The following is a 22,950-nucleotide window of genomic DNA, read 5'->3' on the forward strand; positions in this document are numbered from 1 at the left end:
TACATTTAATTATGATATAGTATAATAATTATATTCATATATAAGGTACATATATGTACATGTTTAAAGTCAGAAGTCTTGAGACAGCTCCATGTCTCCATACACAGGCTGTAGAACAACTTAACTGGTGTTCTGCTGCGTTTTGCTGGGTCTGGTGGGGGTCTTTGGAGGAGGGTCCAGGTAGGCTCTAAGGTCAGAAAAAGTAGTAACTGTAGATTTTTGGCCATCGTTTCCTCTTACAACTATCCTACCATCCTGGGTCCAAGTGCCAGAAATCAACTTTTGCTTTTTCAAGTATCTTGCCTTAGCAAAAACATCCATTCTCGTTTTTGTGAGGGCTTCATTTAGGAAGAAGGTGATTTTGCCATTTTCATTCCTGAGCTTTCGATTATTAAAAAGGTCAAATCTTTTTTCATAAACAAAGGCTCGTACTCTATAAGATATGAAGCGCACAATTATATCCCGGGGGTAATTTGAGTTAGGCTTCCCCACCCTGTGGGAGCGGCTGATATCTGAGGACTCAACCATGACACCCAGAGTCTCATTGCATGATTTTATTATCACTTGGTCGGTATCCTCTTCCTTAGATTCAGGAATGCCTCGGAATTTGAGGCAGTTACGCCTTGAATATTGTTCAAGGTCATCAATCCTGTCTTCTAGCTTACTGACATGGTGTTTAAGATCTGTAATGCCGAGGGCCGTTTGGAGTGAAGTTTTAAATAAATCATTATCCATCAAACGTCTGACTATTTCATCCACTTGTTGTGGGTCCCGGACAGCCACAAGAGTATCAATACTTTTCTTTAGTTTATTACTGATTTCAGGTGTGCTCATTTTGACACTGAGTAACAGTAGACACAAATTAACTGACTCAAATGTTCTTTGTTTTTATATTAGATATTGAGTTTTTTTAATGCAAATAACCTCATATTGATATAAATTATTTTTTCTTTGTTTTCATTCTAAATCCGGTTTTTTGATTGGCCAATTCTTTTTTGCATACCACTATGAAAAAAATCTATAATGGCGCCCGACGCCCTGAGAACTCCGACGTTATGGTGACGCCACAATAGAGCAATTGACGTTGTGTATTGAAGAATCCATTAGGAAATCAATTGAATCGTACGTGTAAATGTATTTTATTAAGTAGTCTAGAAAATTAATTATAAGCATTGATGTCTTAATTTTTTTATAATTTTTCTGGACCAGGTGTAAGAAGAGCTGCTAAGCTCAACATATAATCAAGTTTAAATAAAGTCTATTTTTCATCGGGTTATGAAATAAATTTTGTTTGCTACGCGGATTCACACCGTTTACAAACAAAATTAGTTTCAAATCCCGATGATTAAAAAATAGTGACATCAATGCTTAAATGGATGTTAATTACAAAAAAGAACGATTGCCTTTAGACAGAACTCTGACTACACAATGTTGGTGATCACAGGCGTGCTAACAGTACATATACAGATCAGTACAGATCTAATTAATGTCACTACTTTTAACTTACAATGAAAATCATAAAACCACAATGAATTGTAAATTTACCTATTGATATCATTTTACTAATACATATTCAATAAATCAGAATAAGATAAGTGACCATTTGTAAAATGTCATATTTGATAGTTGTTACTTCTGGACGGTGTTCGGTTTATATAAGTCCAGTTTATCATAAATGAGAGTGACGAATTTTAAGAAATAACTAGAATATGAACAATCAGTAAATCAGGCATAACGTAGCAACGTTGCTCGAATTTGTAGATATTAACGTTCAAATATTTTACATGAATTGACTCTGTACTGGATTTTTTTCTTCTTTTTTGCTGTTGTAATCTCATAAAAATGAGGAAATAAAGAATATCTATCTATCTATCTATTGCACACTGATGCGTATTTACCAAAGATTGTAAGAGAATATACCAATCGAAGATTTTTAGGGGCAAACCAAGCATACTATACCATAAAGACTGAGTATTTTTTGTGTTTTTTTTGTTTTTTTTTTTGTTTCAGTTTTACGGTCCATCGACAACTAAAGTCATTTAGGGCCCAACTGCAAATCATGTAATAGGCCCCAACGAAATATAAATAATCATTGCGTCTAAAGGATCTGGTTAAAACATAGGCGAATGAAGACTGATTAGTACAAATATAACTCGGAAAAATACACAGGCATAATGTCATAATGTTAATTTCAGGGTTTTTTATTAAGGCAAATTGACCTGAAGATATATTACCCGTGTAGCTTTACAAAGAGCCAATTACGAAGGTCTACTACAACATTCCAAAAGATATTCAAATTAAATCATATAATTGTATTCTCTTTTGTTCAGCCTTTCCTTTTCCTTCGACATATACTTTTACGAGATTAATTTGATTTAGCAGTATGGTATAAAGATGCTACTTTTGTAAAATAATACTTAATAATATCGGTCATGGCCACTTATTTGGCCCCTATTGACACTTTTTTTGTTTTTGGTTTAAGGTATCTCGCAAGAGAAAGTGGTCTGGGTAGAAAATAAAATCCATCTTTAAATAGTGTTTGATTTGGTTTTTTTTTATTAGTTTTTGAACTGATAATTGATTTAGTGTATACAAGCTACTTTCAAATCTGCTATTAATGTAAAGTATATATTCAAAACTATTAGAAAATACTAATTTTGGTGTACTGTATTTCCTAAAACAGCACCAGCTGTACAGGTACAGATACTGTTTCCAAGTTCGGACATCTATGAAACTCGTAAGAGGCTTTAAACTTGTCAAATATTGGGTTTTAATTGTTTATCAGGTGTGTATCTTTGACTCCAGTCATATCAGACATAGGTTAACTGCAGGTTAATCAATTATTGACCAGCATCAGTAGTAATATGATATAGCTATGTGTATGCTTGTATGTGACCTGAATTCATACAACCTCAATGCTCTTGTTTTGCGATTATATCGTTGTGTAAAATGAGATCGTGACAATTATCGGTCGTGTTTCTTGGTTTAAAATTTTATTTCATGTTTGGTTATTTATGATTGTTTTTTCTGTATAACCGTGTCCCAGTCTGGCCAGAACGTCTCCTTCATTCGATCACAGTATTCACAAAGGTTTGGATATTCTGTAAAAGAGCAATCATACTATTAGGGTTTGCCTGCATATAATTGTATTATATTTAAGTACATATACCAAACTTTGCCATACTTGTTTGTGGTCTACATCGATTTTATGCCTTTAAGGTAAGCTAATTCTTTTTTTAAAGGACCTGCTTAAACTATGTAATATTACCGAAAGTTATTTTGAATAATGCAATTTCAAATTTAAGGAATATTTATATTAATAAAATCAATCATGGAAATTTGTTTTTGCTTATTACTTTTTTATTTAAAAGATTTGAATTTTAAAGGGTATATGAATAAAAGACAATCACTTCGACGGGGAAAATAAATCAAATCTTTAATGACAAATTGTGGTTATTAATAAAACCTACCCTTAATGACGGACTTCCCAAACCCTCCAAATGACGCCCACCTAATCTCGGCCAGAATTCCGAATATGGCACAGTCAAATTTGCACGCTTTTTCACCAAACAGAAATTTCTTTGATCCTGAATAAACAACAGTTAACTATGTTTCATTGAGGTAGCAATTAAACAAATAAAGTGTAATGTATATGGAATGGTATTGCGTTCGCCTTTGACTAAAGTCCCCCAATAAGTATCAGTATCATATGATAGCCACTTTACCCGCTATTACTAAAAAAAGTATATCAAACTATATAATTAACACTTAGTGGTAGATTGACTACAATTGTTTTGTCGCAGCAATGTGGCTGTATTGGGAAGGAAAGAGCAAGCAAATCATCTTTTTTGTTGTAAGTCTCTTGGGTGGCCGCTAAATACAGGTTCGACTTATGGGAAGGCGAGTGATTACAATTAATATTTTGTTAAACGTCTCTTTGGTGGCCGGTTAAATACAGGTTTTACTTAACAATTAATATTTTGTTAAACGTCTCTTTGGTGGCCGGTTAATACAGGTTTTACTGTATTTGGAAGGCGAATGATAGCATCCTTGGGTGACCGCTCAATACAGGATCAACTGTATTGGGAAGGCGTTTGATAGCAAATGACATTTTGAAGAAAAGAAGTGATTGGTCAGTATTCTACTGAACCGTATACATACCTAGATAGTAAGACAATGACTTGAGATCTTCTGACATAATATGACGGATTTCGTCAGGCGAATATCGCCCTATGCCGTGAGTGTACAACGCCTTCCGTATACTGCGTTTGAAAATCGCCCTATAATAAATTAAAATATATAGAGTTGAAAGAGACGTGCTTATTTGTTCTGTGTTGTATCTATGGAAAAATACGAGAGCATCATAATGGTAATACAAAAAGGAAAATGTGCTCTCTCCTAGCATGAATGACGTCACCACATAATGAACGAATGGCCATTCGTATTTTTAACAAATTACATTTATGACAATGAATGCGGAAGGGTGATCTTGTGCATTCAAATAGAAAGTCGGCGGAAGCTAGAATCATTGAAAATAACTTACGTCATTAGTGAAGACATGCCGAAAGACTTCCACCCTTCACAGGTTTCATCAAACACCCATCGATCTATTACGAAACACCTAGACAATCAAAAACCGAAAAAAATAATTCAATGAAAATGGTATTTTACCACATTTATATGCATAATGCACACAGATGTACAAAAGTAATTGGGCCAACCAATTAAGACAACATTACGAAAAGGTTGAACGAAGTCAAAAGACTGAGGTTTTCCCCATTCATTTATAGCACCTAGGCCATAACACAAATATTAATTGTTTATATTACTGGAATTCCGTCCATAAAAGTCAACTAATATCAGTATAATTAAACTAAACAATAAATTAAACAATAGCATTTGTTGAAAATATTACATTGAATCAGAATGGACGCACCAGTATGTATTTTCCTCCGCCATTTTCTGAAAGGCCCTGCCGATTCCAATCTGCTCCGGTGTGAGCCCTTTATTCAGGTCGAAGTTTTTCTCTTTGCTCAGAAACTCTAGGATAAACTCACTGTCCGGTATCTCCTCTCCATTGTACTCTAAAAATGGAATCTTCTGGGTTTTCTTTGCTCTCCTAAACAAACTATGCTCCACCTTCGGAATTAAATCGCAATTTAAGTCTTACATCTGTTCTTTGACGAGGTAGTGAAATGTTAAGTGTGTGTTGGGACTGTTTATTGAATGGCGATTAGATCTAGTATTGTGAATATTTTAGAATCAAATTACGTACTGCAATGAAATAGCCGGTGTCAGTTGTACAGACACTTCCACTGATGTTGGAATAGCTAGGGTCTAAAAACTTCTAGGGCCAGATTGCAGGCCATGTTTGTATCTGATGCAATGAAAACACAATACACAAAGCTTGCTTTAACATTTATATTTTTTCTCAATACTATTTGTCGAATATCGTGTTTATTACATTTTGTCAAATTTAACAAAAACGTAGAATACTTGCCTCATATGGAATGCCTTCCATCCGAAAGTACGTTTCTAATTTGATAGCAAAAGGGGTAAGGCTGGGGACGTGCGGACCTCGCACCATCTGGTGGATAACTATGGTGTTGGGGGGATAAACCTTGCTGTTTTAAAAGAAACTATGTACTAAAATATGAAACATGTGTATAAAAATTGCCCCAATCCACGATTTATATGACAACATCGAAAAAAGTATTATGCATTATAATATTTAAGGTATAAACTTCGTCATATTTAACTTTTTACGTTGCATTAAATTATCCGGACTTGCTAAATCAAGACAAAGATGTTATCATCGAAAATTGAAACAGGTGTTAAAGTTATAGCCATAACGGAGCTTAAAATTTGATATGTTATTATTTCTTCAGTAATCTATTGAGTACCACCATATTTCATGAAGTAAACTATGCAAATAAATCAGATAGACTGACAAACATACTCATGCCATACTGAAGCATTAGTTACAACACAGGATTACTGTAAAATTCTTGTTCTTATGTCTTATATCTGTTTAGATAGAAACATGCCTGCAGAAATCACTTTACAATCAGTAGAAAATGACATATACACTATCTTCTTCGATACGCTGTCTTATTATGACTGTAATACGTTAGTAAGAGGAACCCGGCCTTGCTAACTAGCGATCGAGGATATTATTTACTATTGTCGCATCACATTTATCCATACCTTTTGGAGTGACGTCCCTTGAGAACCCTCCATACAGCTGCCAGCACCGCCCCTGTCAGGACTGTTCCTCCCACAGCCCGGACACCTACAGGGAGGTCTGCTATCACATCCGTTACCTTTGCCAGCGCCATGTTGTAAAGGTCACAAACTAGAATGCTCGCTGTGTGTCAGATAAATTCGATGTGCAAACAGAGAATAATAACGGTATTCTAATATGTGTGTTATTTCCCTTCGATCCACTCCGTCATTGCTGACAAAATGAAACGAAGAGATGTAACTGCGATGTATCAGAATGACAAGAAAAGGGTGTAGATAAAGTGAGTAGCAAAGGCGGCCTCATAGAAAACCTAAAACTAGTACAATAAGTTATGACGAACAATTAGAATCAACATATTTTTATAAACCAGACATATTATTAGTTGATTCCAATTTGTGAAGTCAGTAGGTCATTATTATATATCATATCAGGGAGATTTAACACCATATTAACCGACTCAAATGTTCTTTGTTTTAAATTAGATATTGAGTTTCTTTTTAAATGTAAATAAACTCATATTGATATGATATGTTTTCTTTGTTTTCACATTACATCCAGCTTTCTGATCGGCCTTTTTTTACCTACCACTATGAAAAAAACATGGGAATGGCGCCCCGACGCCCCGAGAATCCCGACGTTATCGTGACACCATGTTGCGTATTGATCCGGATAAAAGAATCCATTGGGAAAGCAATTAAATCGTACGTGTAAATATAGTTTATTAAGTAGTCTAGAAAATTAACTATAAGTATTGATGTCACTCTATTGGTTTTTTTTTTTAATTTTTCTTGACCGTGTGTAAGAAGAGCTGCTAAACACAACATGTAATCAAGTTTAAATAAAGTCTATTATTTCATCGAGTTATGAAATAAAAAAAAAAATGTTTGTTATGCGGATTCACACCGTTTGCAAACAAAATTTGTTTCATATCCCGATGAAAAAAAATAGTGACATCAATGTTTAAATGTATGTTAATTACAAAACAGAGCGATTAGACAATACTCTGACTATACAATGTTGGGTATCACAAGCATGGGATCCAATTAATGCCACTACTTTTCACTAACATTAAAATCACAAAACCACAATAAATTTTAAATTTACCTATGTATATTATCATACTAATATAATATCAATAGATCAGAATTACATAAGTGACCATTCGTTATATGTCATATTTGATAGCTGTTACTTCTGGACGGTGTTCGCTTAATATAAGTCAAGTTTATCAACATTCATTGCATGCATGTTTAGGGATGCTGCCGTATGGTTAAGTTTAGCTTCTCCAAGAATTTTACATTTTCCGGCTTATCACCCTCACATATTAAACACTGATGCGTATTTACCAAAGATTGTAAGATAATATACCAATCGTAGACTTGATACGGGCAAACCAAGCATATTATACTATAAATACTGCGTGATACCAGTTTAATGTTCGCATTTCTGGTCGATGATTAATATCATTTGGTATTTATAAGTCAGTTCATATTTGGAAATTTAATCAAACGTTTCGATGCAAGATGGACACAAGCGAAAAGTAGACTTTGGTATGTATCCATCATCGGTAGCAATCCCTCCAAGAAAACATGAAAATAAAAGCATTTTATAAATGTCTTAATTTATTGATCAAAACACATACAAGACTTTATCACACATACATTTGTACTAATAACGATGGTTCACCCAAATAAGGATATTACATATGTCCACCTTTATGATGAAGTTGAGAGTATGTCGATGCTTATAGTTTATTAGATGTTATATGCCGACATATTTTCCGTTCTGAACTTAAAGTATTTAAAGTTATAACATCTAACTTTCAAACCGCAAACAATACATTTTCTTCTGGTTGAATACCAGAATATGCAGTGTAGCATATACATTGACCTAGATTACTCTGCTGTAAATGATTTAGGGCTTTCTCGTTAGCTTTTTCAAACGCTAAATTTATGTTATACATTTTTTTTGCAACTTGATATTGCTATCAATAAAACACCTAAATAAAGAAATCCAAAATGTAGAAAGATAGGGTAATTAAAATGTCATTGTCGTGCATTGTTTGTCATAGTTTGAGACCGGACATTTAGACTGTTGATCGTGACCAACCTCGGATGAGTCGAATACCCCGTATTCCTCGAACTATTGACCTGGTCCCCTGCTGTTCGAGTTATAGGGGTTTTACTGTATGTGGTAACACGATACCCGAACACATCTTTATAAAACAAGAGGCCCAAAGGGCCTTAACGGTCATCTGACTACCTTGACAATAGTAAAATTAATTATATATAGTGTCACTTTGTCAGGATCATGTCAGGATAATTTTCAATTTCTTACAACAAATTTTATTTCAAATAAGAGGCCCAAGGGCCTTAACATATAGGAAATTAATTAGATATAGTGTCATGGTAGTCATCTTCGATTTGGGATCAACCAGAGATGTAACAATACTTTGTCGGGACCATGTCAGGATCATTTCATGTAAGTTTCAGCCAAATCCCACAGGTAGAACTTGAGAAGAAGTTCAAAATGTGTTTTCAAGATGGCGGTTGTGGCGGCCATCTTGGATTTAGGATCGACCCGAAAAATAACAACACTTTTTCGGGACCGTGTCAGGATAATTTCATGCAAGTTTCAGCCAAATCCCAAAGGTAGAACTTGAGAAGAAGTTCAAAATGTGTTTTCAAGATGGCGGCTGTGGCGGCCATCTTGGATTTCGGATTGACCCGAAAAATAACAACACTTTGTCGGGACCATGTCAGGATCATTTCATGCAAGTTTCAGCCAAATCCCAAAGGTAGAACTTGAGAAGAAGTTCAAAATGTGTTTTCAAGATGGCGGCTGTGGCGGCCATCTTGGATTTCGGATCGACCCGAAAAATACCAACACTTTGTCGGGACCATGTCAGGATCATTTCATGCAAGTTTCAGTCAAATCGCACCGGTAGAACTTGAGAAGAAGTTCAAAATGTGTTTTCAAGATGGTGGCTGTGGCGGCCATGTTGGATTTCAGATCGACCCGAAAAATAACAACACTTTGCCGGGACCGTGTCAGGATCATTTCATGCAAGTTTCAGCCAAATCCCACTGGTAGAACTTGAGAAGAAGTTCAAAATGTGTTTTCAAGATGGCGGCTGTGGCGGCCATCTTGGATTTCGGATTGACCCGAAAAATAACAACACTTTGTCAGGACCATGTCAGGATCATTTCATGCAAGTTTCAGCCAAATCCCAAAGGTAGAACTTGAGAAGAAGTTCAAAATGTGTTTTCAAGATGGCGGCCATCTTGGATTTCGGATCAACCCGAAAAATAACAACACTTTGTCGGGACCGTGTCAGGATCATTTCATGCAAGTTTCAGCCAAATCCCACTGGTAGAACTTGAGAAGAAGTTCAAAATGTGTTTTCAAGATAGCGGCTGTGGCGGCCATCTTGGATTTCAGATCGACCCAAAAAATAACAACACTTTGTCGGAACCGTGTCAGGATCATTTCATGCAAGTTTAAGCCAAATCCCACTGGTAGAACTTGAGAAGAAGTTCAAAATGTGTTTTCAAGATGGCGGCTGTGGCGGCCATCTTGGATTTCGGATCGACCCGAAAAATAACAACACTTTGTCGGAACCGTGTCAGGATCATTTCATGCAAGTTTAAGCCAAATCCCACTGGTAGAACTTGAGAAGAAGTTCAAAATGTGTTTTCAAGATGGCGGCTGTGGCGGCCATGTTGGATTTCAGATCGACCCGAAAAATAACAACACTTTGTCGGGACCGTGTCAGGATCATTTCATGCAAGTTTCAGCCAAATCCCACTGGTAGAACTTGAGAAGAAGTTCAAAATGTGTTTTCAAGATGACGGCTCTGGCGGCCATCTTGGATTTCGGATTGACCCGAAAAATAACAACACTTTGTTTGGACCGTGTCAGGATCATTTCATGCAAGTTTCAGCCAAATCCCACCGGTAGAACTTGAGAAGAAGTTCAAAATGTGTTTTCAAGATAGCGGCTGTGGCGGCCATCTTGGATTTCAGATCGACCCAAAAAATAACAACACTTTGTCGGAACCGTGTCAGGATCATTTCATGCAAGTTTCAGCCAAATCCCAAAGGTAGAACTTGAGAAGAAGTTCAAAATGTGTTTTCAAGATGGCGGCTGTGGCGGCCATCTTGGATTTCGGATCGACCCGAAAAATACCAACACTTTGTCGGGACCATGTCAGGATCATTTCATGCAAGTTTCAGCCAAATCCCACTGGTAGAACTTGAGAAGAAGTTCAAAATGTGTTTTCAAGATGGCGGCTGTGGCGGCCATCTTGGATTTCGGATCGACCCGAAAAATAACAACACTTTGTCGGGACCATGTCAGGATCATTTTCATGCAAGTTTTCAGCGCATGATCAATCGCCAAAATCCCACTGGTAGAACTTGAGAAGAAGTTCAAAATGTGTTTTCAAGATGGCGGCCGTTTGTGGCGGCCATGTTGGAATTTTCAGATCGACCCGAAAAATAACAACACTTTGCCGGGACCGTGTCAGGATCATTTCATGCAAGTTTCAGCCAAATCCCACTGGTAGAACTTGAGAAGAAGTTCAAAATGTGTTTTCAAGATGGCGGCTGTGGCGGCCATCTTGGATTTCGGATTGACCCGAAAAATAACAACACTTTGTCAGGACCATGTCAGGATCATTTCATGCAAGTTTCAGCCAAATCCCAAAGGTAGAACTTGAGAAGAAGTTCAAAATGTGTTTTCAAGATGGCGGCTGTGGCGGCCATCTTGGATTTCGGATCAACCCGAAAAATAACAACACTTTGTCGGGACCGTGTCAGGATCATTTCATGCAAGTTTCAGCCAAATCCCACTGGTAGAACTTGAGAAGAAGTTCAAAATGTGTTTTCAAGATAGCGGCTGTGGCGGCCATCTTGGATTTCAGATCGACCCAAAAAATAACAACACTTTGTCGGAACCGTGTCAGGATCATTTCATGCAAGTTTAAGCCAAATCCCACTGGTAGAACTTGAGAAGAAGTTCAAAATGTGTTTTCAAGATGGCGGCTGTGGCGGCCATCTTGGATTTCGGATCGACCCGAAAAATAACAACACTTTGTCGGGACCATGTCAGGATCATTTCATGCAAGTTTCAGCCAAATCCCACCGGTAGAACTTGAGAAGAAGTTCAAAATGTGTTTTCAAGATGGCGGCTGTGGCGGCCATCTTGGATTTAAGATCGACCCGAAAAATAACAACACTTTGTCGGGACCGTGTCAGGATCATTTCATGCAAGTTTCAGCCAAATCCCACTGGTAGAACTTGAGAAGAAGTTCAAAATGTGTTTTCAAGATGACGGCTCTGGCGGCCATCTTGGATTTCGGATTGACCCGAAAAATAACAACACTTTGTTTGGACCGTGTCAGGATCATTTCATGCAAGTTTCAGCCAAATCCCACCGGTAGAACTTGAGAAGAAGTTCAAAATGTGTTTTCAAGATAGCGGCTGTGGCGGCCATCTTGGATTTCAGATCGACCCAAAAAATAACAACACTTTGTCGGAACCGTGTCAGGATCATTTCATGCAAGTTTCAGCCAAATCCCAAAGGTAGAACTTGAGAAGAAGTTCAAAATGTGTTTTCAAGATGGCGGCTGTGGCGGCCATCTTGGATTTCGGATCGACCCGAAAAATACCAACACTTTGTCGGGACCATGTCAGGATCATTTCATGCAAGTTTCAGCCAAATCCCACTGGTAGAACTTGAGAAGAAGTTCAAAATGTGTTTTCAAGATGGCGGCTGTGGCGGCCATCTTGGATTTCGGATCGACCCGAAAAATAACAACACTTTGTCGGGACCATGTCAGGATCATTTCATGCAAGTTTCAGCCAAATCCCACTGGTAGAACTTGAGAAGAAGTTCAAAATGTGTTTTCAAGATGGCGGCTGTGGCGGCCATCTTGGATTTCGGATCGACCCGAAAAATAACAACACTTTGTCGGGACCGTGTCAGGATCATTTCATGCAAGTTTCAGCCAAATCCCACTGGTAGAACTTGAGAAGAAGTTCAAAATGTGTTTTCAAGATGGCGGCTGTGGCGGCCATCTTGGATTTCGGATCGACCCGAAAAATAACAACACTTTGTCGGGACCGTGTCAGGATCATTTCATGCAAGTTTCAGCCAAATCCCACTGGTAGAACTTGAGAAGAAGTTCAAAATGTGTTTTCAAGATGGCGGCTGTGGCGGCCATCTTGGATTTCGGATCGACCCGAAAAATAACAACACTTTGTCGGGACCGTGTCAGGAACATTTCATGCAAGTTTCAGCCAAATCCCACTGGTAGAACTTGAGAAGAAGTTCAAAATGTGAAAAGTTAACGCACGGCGGACGGCGCACGGCGCACGGCGCACGGCGGACGACGACGGACGAAACATGATGACTATAGGTCATCCTGACCCTTCGGGTCAGATGACCTAATAATATTTCACCCAAGAGGCAACTATATATACGGTAACAATAATAAATGAATACTTCAAATATGTGTTATAATGAACATTTCTATTGTATATGATTTTGTAGTTTATGTTTCATATTCCTTATCATTTATACAATACACTCAATTAAGATATATTTGAAGTATCCATGGGTTTCTTCGTAACTAAATCTATAAAGAATGTTGTAAAATGTTACGAATTACTAACGAAGACAATTCCTCTTTTGAAAAATAGCTTCCTTCTTACATGTATGACAAATAACAAACAACAAGTTTCAGGGCGTAAATTGGTCATTTGATTATTGTTTGTTGTCCGGCTTTATAACTGTATCCCAGTCTGGCCAAAACGTCTCCTTCATCCGATCACAATAATCACAAAGGTTTGGGTACTCTGAAAGTAGAAAGCCTGAATGTTTAGCAAATGTATTTCAAAATGTGCAATAGTCTATAATTCATTCTTGCTTGAAACAAGCGTTTTACTGACTTCAAGATATAGTTGTATCAGAAAACATAACGTTATTGTTTGTAATGACGCATCTGATTAGCTGAATTATTGGTGAAAAAGCTTATTGCGTTCTAAATTCATTTTATGTACCCAAACAATTTAAAACCGTTCATGCCGTTTTATTTTATTTCAAACAGCCTAACAATTATGAGATTATTTATAATTCATTTGGCACGCACGCTGTACGATATTCGTATTGATGTATATTTCTTGTGTGTTGACACATGTCGTTAGTATACGTCATGATATGTATGTATACGTTGTTAAATTTCATACTATTTCTAAAACAGCTGCATGTATACAAATATTTTGAACGACCAGATATGAATTTTCGGTGACTATACTTACCCTTTATAACGACCGGACCAAACCCTCCAAAGGAAGCCCATCTTATCTCGGCAAGAATCTGTTATGTATGACACTAAATACATGTAGTTATGAGATAAGGGAGATAACTCCTATAGCTTTTTTTATCAATACATCCTATGAAGGTCATATCATTGATTTAGGTTATAGAACTTTCTAGAATATAATCATGTATAAACAAATATGTTTGTAAACATGTTGATTTTAAGTAGATATCTAGAATGATCTATTTCCAGAAAGTTATGTGTGTTTACTTGTTTACTGTTTTTAGTTAGATATTTCTAGAAGTAGGAGGTTCTCCAATATTCTTGAATTACGGTTTAGCTATATATACTCCAGCTGCCCAAGGCTAATCAGAACTGTAATGAGACCTGTAATGAGACATATCAAGAATTGTACAGCGCCATATAAGATTCTATTGGGAGAGCTATTGTGACTTTATCTGTGGATTATTACAACATTTTGTGTGGATTTATTCATATTGCCTGGAACGTTACAAATCATCGGTGGACATTCAATTTCCTTGTGGATTTGTGATTATTGTTAATTTGAAACCTGGAAGGATCAAGGATTATACCAGGACATTCGCATACAGATAAGTAACACTTTAAATCATCGTACTAGTCTTGTACCACCACCAATTACTTTAGATATTGTAAACCATCTCTGTATAATATTGTATATATAATTAAATTGTGTTTTGAATTTAGCTGCTGGTTTCTCCTTTCTGTTATTCGTTAATGTAACAGAAATTGGGGGCTCGTCCGGGATCGATATTCAATTTGTGAAATCTAACTTTGAAAAATTAATTAAGAAATTTTCAAAATTTGTGTACAAACTTTGAGTTTACATTTGAAACCAACAGCTAGATAAATATGACTACTATGCAAGTAGAACAGTTTGTTAAAGCGCCATCCCTGGAAGTTCTTTTGCAAGTTAGTAAGAAGGATTTACTGTTATTGGGTAAACATTTAGGCCTTACTATCAAAACTAATTTGAGGAAAGCTGAAATTAGGAATGTAATTATAAGATATTTTGTTGACAATGGCAAATTTGACTCTAGTGCATTAGATAGTATAGAGGAAACAGTCAGCTCAGAAATTCAAATTAGACAAATGGAACTTGAACATGAAATGAAACTAAGACAAATGGAAATAGAAAAAGAGTTAAGAGAAAAAGAAATAGACAAAGAAAGAGAGTTAAGAGAAAAAGAAATTGAAAGAGAATTAAAAGAAAAAGAGATTGAGAGAGATCAGATGTTAGAGCTAGAGAAGCAGAAAATTCAAGCTGAAACAGAACTTAGAATGAAAGAATTAGAGCTAGCTTCTCAAGACAGTTCAAGTAATCTAACTTTTAGGGGTTTACAAGGAAACAGAGGTTTTGATGTCAGTAGAAACATTAGGTTAGTTCCTCCTTTTCAAGAGAAAGAAGTTGACAAGTATTTTCTGCATTTTGAGAAAATAGCTGACAGTATGAAATGGCCTGAAGATAAGCTTACAATGCTTCTTCAGAGTGTCTTGATTGGTAAAGCTAGAGACATTTATTCTTCTTTATCTGTAGATGAGATTTCAAATTACCAAGTAGTCAAGAAAGCTATTTTGAAAGCTTATGAGTTAGTTCCTGAGGCTTACCGCCAGAAATTTCGAAACTCGAGAAAGAGAGATGAACAAACTCATGTAGAATTTGCCAGAGAAAAGGAACAATTATTTAATAGGTGGTGTGATTCTAAAGAAATTGATGAGGATTTCGGTAAATTGAGGCAATTATTGTTGATAGAGGAGTTTAAACGTTGTGTCCACACAAACATAAAAACTCATTTAGATGAGAGAAAAGTTGAAACACTTAGTGAAGCAGCTACAATGGCTGATGATTACGCTCTCACCCACAAAGGCTCATTTGTTAAAAACAGTTCTCAAGACAAAAACAGTACCACAGGTACTAGTAAATTTGGTCAGCCTAGGAACCCAACCTTTAGTGGCCCTTCCAACGACAAACCTAAATTAGGTGATAAAACTAAGTCTGCTTCTAAAACAGATGATAGGCTAGGTGTGGGGTCTCCTTCTGGTCCTGTTTGTAATTACTGCAAGAAAGTAGGGCATACTATGTCTGAATGTTATTCTCTCCAGCGTAAGGAGCAAAGGCGTAAACAGTCAGTTCCTTCTGTGTTAGCTATGTCAAAGCCTAGTCAGAAACTTAGTGATATTGTGGAAGATTCTAAAGTGTCTGTTGAGATTAAGAGCTCAGAGTCTGATAGTGTCTTGGAGAAGTACTCTCCCTTCATTTCTGAAGGTTTTGTTTCACTTACTAGTGATATTACCAACTTGAAACCTGTGAAGATTTTGCGAGATACTGGGGCTTCTCATTCTTTGATATTAGATGGCGTAGTGCCTTTGTCTGAGGAGACCTCATGTGGTAGTAGTGTTTTGCTTCAAGGTGTAGAGTTAGGTTTTGTTAATGTGCCTCTCCATTCTGTTTATTTAAAGTCAGACTTGGTTACTGGGCCTGTCACCATTGGTGTTAGACCGGAACTTCCCATAGAGGGCGTGTCGCTCATTTTAGGCAATGACTTGGCTGGAGAGAAAGTTAGGGTAGATCCCTTAGTGTCCAGTATTCCAGATAAAACAGATGATGCTGAGTCTATTCAACAGGAATTTCCTGGTATTTTCCCTTCTTGTGCTGTAACTCGTTCAATGAGTAAGAAGGTTTCTGATGTTGCAGTAGTTGAGGATCATTATAGTCCAGGGTTAGGTGACACTTTCTTGGCTCATGATATAGAGGATGTCGGGAGCAAGTGTGATCTTTTGAGCAATCCTGTAGACTTTGATAGTGATAGAGTTGTTCCTAACAAGGGTACTTCTTTGTCTGACATGATGAGCAAATCATCTTTGTCTAGAGAGGAGCTTATAGTAGAACAGGAAAAAGATCCTGAAATCTCCTTACTGTGTGATCGGGCTTTGAGTGAGGAAGAGGCGGAGAAAGTCCCGGTTTGTTACTTCCGTAGGTCAGGTGTGTTGATGCGCAAGTGGCGCCCCCCTGATGTGTCTCCCGAGGAAGACTGGAAGGTTGTCAATCAAATAGTTGTCCCACCGAGGTATAGGCAAGATATTCTAAGTTTGTCTCATGACGTACCTATGGCAGGGCATTTAGGTGTGACCAAGACTTATAACAGGATCTTAGATCACTTCTTTTGGCCCAAGTTGAAACGGGATGTGGCTGATTTTTGTAGGTCTTGTCATACTTGTCAGGTGGTAGGGAAACCTAATCAGAAAATCCCTGTTGCACCTTTGCACCCCATTCCAGCATTTGAGGAACCATTTAGTAGAGTCATTATAGACTGTGTAGGTCCTCTACCCAAAACTAAGTCTGGGAATGAGTATCTTTTAACTATTATGTGTGCTTCCACACGCTTTCCTGAAGCCATTCCACTCAGAAATATTAAGGCCCCTAACATAGTCAAGGCTTTGGTTAAATTCTTTACATTGGTTGGTCTTCCAAAAGCTGTCCAATCGGACCAAGGTTCGAATTTCATGTCTGGTATTTTTCAACAAGTCATGTACCAGCTCCAGATCAAGCAGTATAAGTCTAGTGCTTATCATCCAGAGTCTCAGGGTGCTTTAGAACGTTTTCATCAGACATTGAAGAATATGATGAGATCTTATTGTTTTGAAAACAAAAGAGATTGGGACGAAGGCATACACATGTTGTTGTTTGGCGTTAGAGAATCTGTACAAGAATCTCTTGGTTTCAGTCCATTTGAACTTGTGTTTGGACATACTGTACGTGGTCCTTTGAAAATTTTGAAAGACAAAATTTTGGACGAAGATTCTAAAGTGAATCTCTTAGAGTATGTGTCTAACTTTAAGCAAAGGTTGACAAGGGCATGTGAACTGGCAAAAGAAAATTTGGCCGTTACTCAAACCAAAATGAAAACATGGTATGATAAAGATGCCCGTGCAAGAAGTTTTGATCCAGGTGACAAAATTTTGGCTCTATTACCAATACCGGGTCAGCCTTTGCAAGCTAGATATTTTGGACCTTATGTTGTTGAGAAAAAGGTCGATGATGTTAACTACATTGTACAAACTCCAGGGAGGCGCAAGAAAACTCAATTATGTCATGTTAATATGCTTAAGAAATATGTAGATAGAGAAGAGAGCAAGACCTCTCAACCTATTGCTACTTTGGCCTCTGTACCATCACAAAGTGAAAGTACAGCTGATATTTGTAAATTAGACTTAGATGGTGGTGTACAAGATGTAGGTTTAGACTGTGGTGTTGAGTTACGGAACTCAGATGTGCTCGCGAACTTGGACAAGAAACTATGTCATCTATCGGAAAAGAAACGCAATGAACTTAAAGATTTGATACTTGAGTATAAACATTTGTTTCCGGATACACCAGGCAAAACAGATGCTATCTATCACGACGTGGATGTAGGCGATGCGCCACCTGTCAAGCAACATCCTTACCGTGTCAATCCTTTGAAAGAAGAACACTTAAAGAAAGAAATTCAATACATGTTGGACAATGATATTATTGAACCAAGCAAAAGTGAATGGAGCTCTCCATGTGTTCTGGTGCCAAAGCCAGACAAGACATACCGGTTCTGTACTGACTTCAGAAAAGTAAACTCTGTCAGTAAAACAGACTCTTATCCAATTCCAAGGATTGACTCGTGTATTGACAAAGTTGGCAAAGCCAAGTACGTAAGCAAGTTTGACCTGTTGAAAGGATATTGGCAGGTGCCATTAACAGAAAGAGCTAAAGAAGTGTCGGCATTTGTAACCTCGCAAGGATTGTACCAGTACAAAGTTATGCCATTTGGTATGAAGAATGCCCCGGCAACATTTCAACGTCTTCTTAACAGCGTGATATCAGACCTGGAAGGCTGCGATGGATACATTGATGACGTCATCAACTACCACGACACGTGGGAAGACCATCTACGCGGGATTCGTGAATTCTTCGAAAGACTCACTACCATGAAATTGACTGTAAACTTATTGAAATGTGAATTTTGTCATGCAACTGTTGAATTTTTAGGCCATGTTGTAGGACAGGGGCAGGTTAAACCTGTTCAGGCCAAAGTAGAATCAATTATAGATTTTCCAGCTCCTGGAGGCAAGAGAGAGCTGATGAGGTTTCTTGGTATGGCTGGATACTACAGAAAATTTTGTCAAAATTTCTCTGTTATAGCAGCTCCACTTACTGCTTTGTTAAAGAAAAATGTCAAATTTGTTTGGTCAGACGAATGTAAGTCTGCATTTGAGAAATTGAAAGCCATACTATCAAACTCACCAGTTCTGACTGCTCCAGATTTTAATAAACAGTTTAAACTGTTTGTTGACGCCAGCGATGTAGGTGTTGGTGCTGTTTTGATGCAAGAAGGTACTGAACAAATTGACCATCCAATTTGTTATTTCTCGAAAAAGTTTGACAAACACCAGAGAAATTATTCCACCATTGAGAAAGAATGTTTAGCGTTGATTTTGGCCTTGAACCAATTTGATGTGTATCTCTGCACTACAGTTGTGCCTGTGTTGGTCTTTACCGACCACAACCCTTTGACATTCATTGGGAAAATGAAAAACAAAAACCAAAGAATTCTCAGGTGGAGTTTGACTTTGCAAGAATACAATCTTGACATCAAACATATCAAAGGGAAAGACAATATTCTAGCAGATGCTTTATCAAGGATTTAAATATGACTTAATATTTGAAGAAAGTTTCCTTTTCAAGAAAACTTTCTTTTCTTTAAGGAGGGGTGTGTTATGTATGACACTAAATACATGTAGTTATGAGATAAGGGAGATAACTCCTATAGCTTTTTTTTATCAATACATCCTATGAAGGTCATATCATTGATTTAGGTTATAGAACTTTCTAGAATATAATCATGTATAAACAAATATGTTTGTAAACAATGTTGATTTTAAGTAGATATCTAGAATGATCTATTTCCAGAAAGTTATGTGTGTTTACTTGTTTACTGTTTTTAGTTAGATATTTCTAGAAGTAGGAGGTTCTCCAATATTCTTGAATTACGGTTTAGCTATATATACTCCAGCTGCCCAAGGCTAATCAGAACTGTAATGAGACCTGTAATGAGACATATCAAGAATTGTACAGCGCCATATAAGATTCTATTGGGAGAGCTATTGTGACTTTATCTGTGGATTATTACAACATTTTGTGTGGATTTATTCATATTGCCTGGAACGTTACAAATCATCGGTGGACATTCAATTTCCTTGTGGATTTGTGATTATTGTTAATTTGAAACCTGGAAGGATCAAGGATTATACCAGGACATTCGCATACAGATAAGTAACACTTTAAATCATCGTACTAGTCTTGTACCACCACCAATTACTTTAGATATTGTAAACCATCTCTGTATAATATTGTATATATAATTAAATTGTGTTTTGAATTTAGCTGCTGGTTTCTCCTTTCTGTTATTCGTTAATGTAACAAATCCCAAATATGGCACAATCAAATTTGCTTGCTTTGTCACCAAACAGAAAATTCTTTGATCCTAGAAAGTTAACAAAAAGAATAGATTAGCACGAATAGTTACTTTCTGATAAAAAATAATTTTATCAAATAAATCATTACTTAATTTCTATGATGAATCATGTTAATAGACTACGCTCGTTTTCAAAGAATATTCGAGTTTGAAATCAGAGAAACTACAATGAGTTTTTTGCGCTGCCCTAATATACAAAACATGTTCCGAATCGAATTTAATGTTTTCGAGAAATCGAACGATTCTGGTTTTCTTTTAAATAAGTTACTTTAATGTAATTTACTAAAGTGAGTTGACATGAGGTTACTGGAACTATGAAATGTGTGTTATAAGATTTACCAAGATAACGAGACAGAGCCTTTAGATCTTCAGACATGATGTGACGAAGCTGTTCTGGTGAATATCGACCTATGCCATGCGTCCAGAGCGTCTTCCGTTGTGCTCGTTTCACTAAATAACTGTTTTTGATTTAAACATATTTTATTTGTACATTATATATAAATCGGATTAGACGCAAACCACTGTTCAAACATCATCCTTACTTTATAAGCATAATTATACATGATAAGCCAGAAGCATTATAATTAATGGCAATTTGACAAATACATATAATTGTATGTTTTAGTGACATTTCCGATGCTTCTTAAAGTTGTTTGATATATTAATTTATTGAAATATATTTGGGTTATAATGTCCCGACTTTCATATTTCAAAAATATTACTGAGTGAATTTAAGCATTTTTGTTACACAATTTATACCATATTGAATATTTAGCTTTAATATACATACTTATCAAACCCCAATAAAGCCGAATTATTCCAGCAACGTTACTGCTAATGGATAATTACTTATTAATGTCTCCATTGACAGACAATATGGACATAATTACATGACAATCCAGGAGAGGTTGAAATGCTTGTAGATTGCACTGGATTCATCGAGGACCCATCGATCTCTAACAAAGCACCTGCATGACAAAGAAACAATTAATTAAAAGCATTTTCATTTGAAAGGACTGAAAATTTTACTTGTTTTATTCCTCAGTAATCTATCAAAAATCCCAAGTTTTCATGAATCAAGGCTGTGTAATATTCATTCAAAGGCACGGACAAACATGTATGATAAACATGTTTATAAACATTTGAAAAACCATGGAAATTGTGCACTATACTATTTCTTGTTTGGATGGAAACGTATGTGAAGACGCCACTATATAACTACTAACAAGTCTTAAAAGTTCATGAATCATTCATGAATATTCATGATGTCATGAATACTATCTCGCAGGGGTGTAGATAATGTTTGAAAAGCAAAGAAAAGATCCCTCTTTCCATTGTCAGACGTACCTTCATTCTATTCTTAACTGTCCTACCAAACCATCTTTCTTTATTTAGCTGCTCTACCAAACCATCCTTCTATATTTAACTGCCCTACAAATATCACTATAAAATATTATATGAAATAGTGGACCACAATTTGGCTTCTTTGTTTGACCATGTTCACTCAAACAGTTATATATCCATTTAACTGTATTTGTAGACGTAAGTATCGAAGTTTTAACAGTACTCTCAAAATTGTATTTGACTTTGTAAAATTGAGACCTGTGCAGCAACTGCTATGCCTACCAGTACGTATTTTCCTCCATCATTTTCTGGAAAGCTCTGCCGATTCCGATCTGTTCTGGAGTAAGTCCTTTGTTTAGGTCGACATTTTTCTCCTTGCTGATGAACTCTAAGATAAACTCACTGTCAGGTATCTCTTCCCCATTGTACTCTAAGAAGGGCAGCTTTCCAGTTTTCTCAGCTTTCCTATTCCAGTTATGTTCAACCTGAAATATATCGTGTATCATTGACATTGAATAAAACAATAATAAATAATTAAAGGTGCTTCGAATTCACCGCCGACGAATGGTAAGTTTTGAAGTTTTGAAGTTTAAATTTCAAAATATGAGCTTCTTATTTTGCTTCTCAGTGAAATCATTTGAAATATTAATTTGCATCCCGAAAATAAAGCAGATAAAACAATACACCAGATGAGTTCTTGATTATTGCCATATAATGGCATTACTTGCCTCATACGGAATGCCCTCCATCCGAAAGTACGTCTCTAATTTGATAGCAAAAGGCGTAAGGCTGGGGACGTGTGGGCCTCGCCCCATCTGATGGATAACTATGGTGTTGGGAGGGTAAACTTTGCTGGTGGGGAAATAAAAAAAATCAAAAACACCTATATACACAAAATATAGTACAAACGGCACATACATTAAAATCTTACTTAAATTTAATAAAATTGAGTGATTGATAGTTTTATTTAATGCCATGGTCGGAAGCAAGATTATCCAGAATAAAGCCACCTACCTTCGGCTAGAACTTGGTCACGGTGTTGTGTACAAAATCCTCTGGTCGCGCTGACAAGTAAAACATAGACTAAGGGGAATAACTCTTACCTATTCTGCTCTTACATAGATAATTACTACAGTATTATTCATATTTACATAAAAAAAATAATCAAAATATACCTTTTGGTTTGGCGTCCCTTTAGTCTCCTCCATACCACTGTCAACACAGTCCCCGTGAGGAATGTCCCTCCCAACACCTTCACGCCTATAGGGAGGTTTGCTAGCAGATCAGTCACTTTGGACAGCGCCATTTTGTAAAGGTCACACAATAGGTTAATACATGTGCAACGTTAGATGGACGTTTTATGTTTTACACATAACTATACGTCATGTCAACAGAATAGGCACGCATAGGATATATATCGTCTGCTTATTCACAGCCAACGTCTACAGAAGCACGTTGGGCAGATTGTGTGTACAAGTACACGTGTGTACACA

At 36.7% G+C, this 22,950-nt stretch overlaps 3 protein-coding genes across 3 annotated transcripts; all 3 read right to left on the reverse strand.

Moving 5' to 3' along the window:
* Positions 1–120: 120 nt before the first annotated feature.
* Positions 121–834, reverse strand: LOC138322334 (uncharacterized). The gene has a single exon (XM_069266371.1). The coding sequence runs from the start codon at positions 832–834 to the stop codon at positions 121–123; it is 714 nt and encodes a 237-aa protein (XP_069122472.1).
* Positions 835–2,971: 2,137 nt separating this feature from the next.
* On the reverse strand, positions 2,972–10,442 carry LOC138321885 (failed axon connections homolog). The gene is made up of 7 exons (XM_069265889.1): positions 6,208–10,442; positions 5,501–5,624; positions 4,937–5,139; positions 4,544–4,621; positions 4,162–4,280; positions 3,471–3,587; positions 2,972–3,101 (listed from the first exon to the last, which is right to left on the reverse strand). Exons 1-7 carry the CDS (start codon positions 6,336–6,338, stop codon positions 3,013–3,015), a joined length of 861 nt encoding a protein of 286 aa, XP_069121990.1. The 5' UTR covers positions 6,339–10,442; the 3' UTR covers positions 2,972–3,012.
* A 1,986-nt stretch (positions 10,443–12,428) lies between these two features.
* Positions 12,429–22,950, reverse strand: LOC138321882 (failed axon connections homolog). The gene is made up of 8 exons (XM_069265888.1): positions 22,633–22,950; positions 22,186–22,309; positions 21,740–21,942; positions 21,004–21,081; positions 20,453–20,571; positions 20,061–20,122; positions 13,567–13,621; positions 12,429–13,104 (listed from the first exon to the last, which is right to left on the reverse strand). Exons 1-8 carry the CDS (start codon positions 22,761–22,763, stop codon positions 13,013–13,015), a joined length of 864 nt encoding a protein of 287 aa, XP_069121989.1. The 5' UTR covers positions 22,764–22,950; the 3' UTR covers positions 12,429–13,012.

The sequence above is a fragment of the Argopecten irradians genome, chromosome 4 (genome assembly GCF_041381155.1).
Source record: "Argopecten irradians isolate NY chromosome 4, Ai_NY, whole genome shotgun sequence".
Lineage (NCBI taxonomy): Eukaryota > Metazoa > Mollusca > Bivalvia > Pectinida > Pectinidae > Argopecten > Argopecten irradians.

Coding starts and splice junctions, on each gene's coding strand:
- LOC138322334 (XM_069266371.1), bottom strand. CDS start 834: ATGAGCACACCTGAAATCAGTAATAAACTAAAGAAAAGTATTGATACT.
- LOC138321882 (XM_069265888.1), bottom strand. CDS start 22,763: ATGGCGCTGTCCAAAGTGACTGATCTGCTAGCAAACCTCCCTATAGGC. Junction 22,310..22,632: donor AAGGGACGCCAAACCAAAAG/GTATATTTTGAT, acceptor TTTCCCCACCAG/CAAAGTTTACCCTCCCAACA. Junction 13,105..13,566: donor TGGTCCGGTCGTTATAAAGG/GTAAGTATAGTC, acceptor TTCTACTTTCAG/AGTACCCAAACCTTTGTGAT.
- LOC138321885 (XM_069265889.1), bottom strand. CDS start 6,338: ATGGCGCTGGCAAAGGTAACGGATGTGATAGCAGACCTCCCTGTAGGT. Junction 4,622..4,936: donor GCGGAGGAAAATACATACTG/GTGCGTCCATTC, acceptor TTGATTGTCTAG/GTGTTTCGTAATAGATCGAT. Junction 3,102..3,470: donor TGGGAAGTCCGTCATTAAGG/GTAGGTTTTATT, acceptor GCTCTTTTACAG/AATATCCAAACCTTTGTGAA.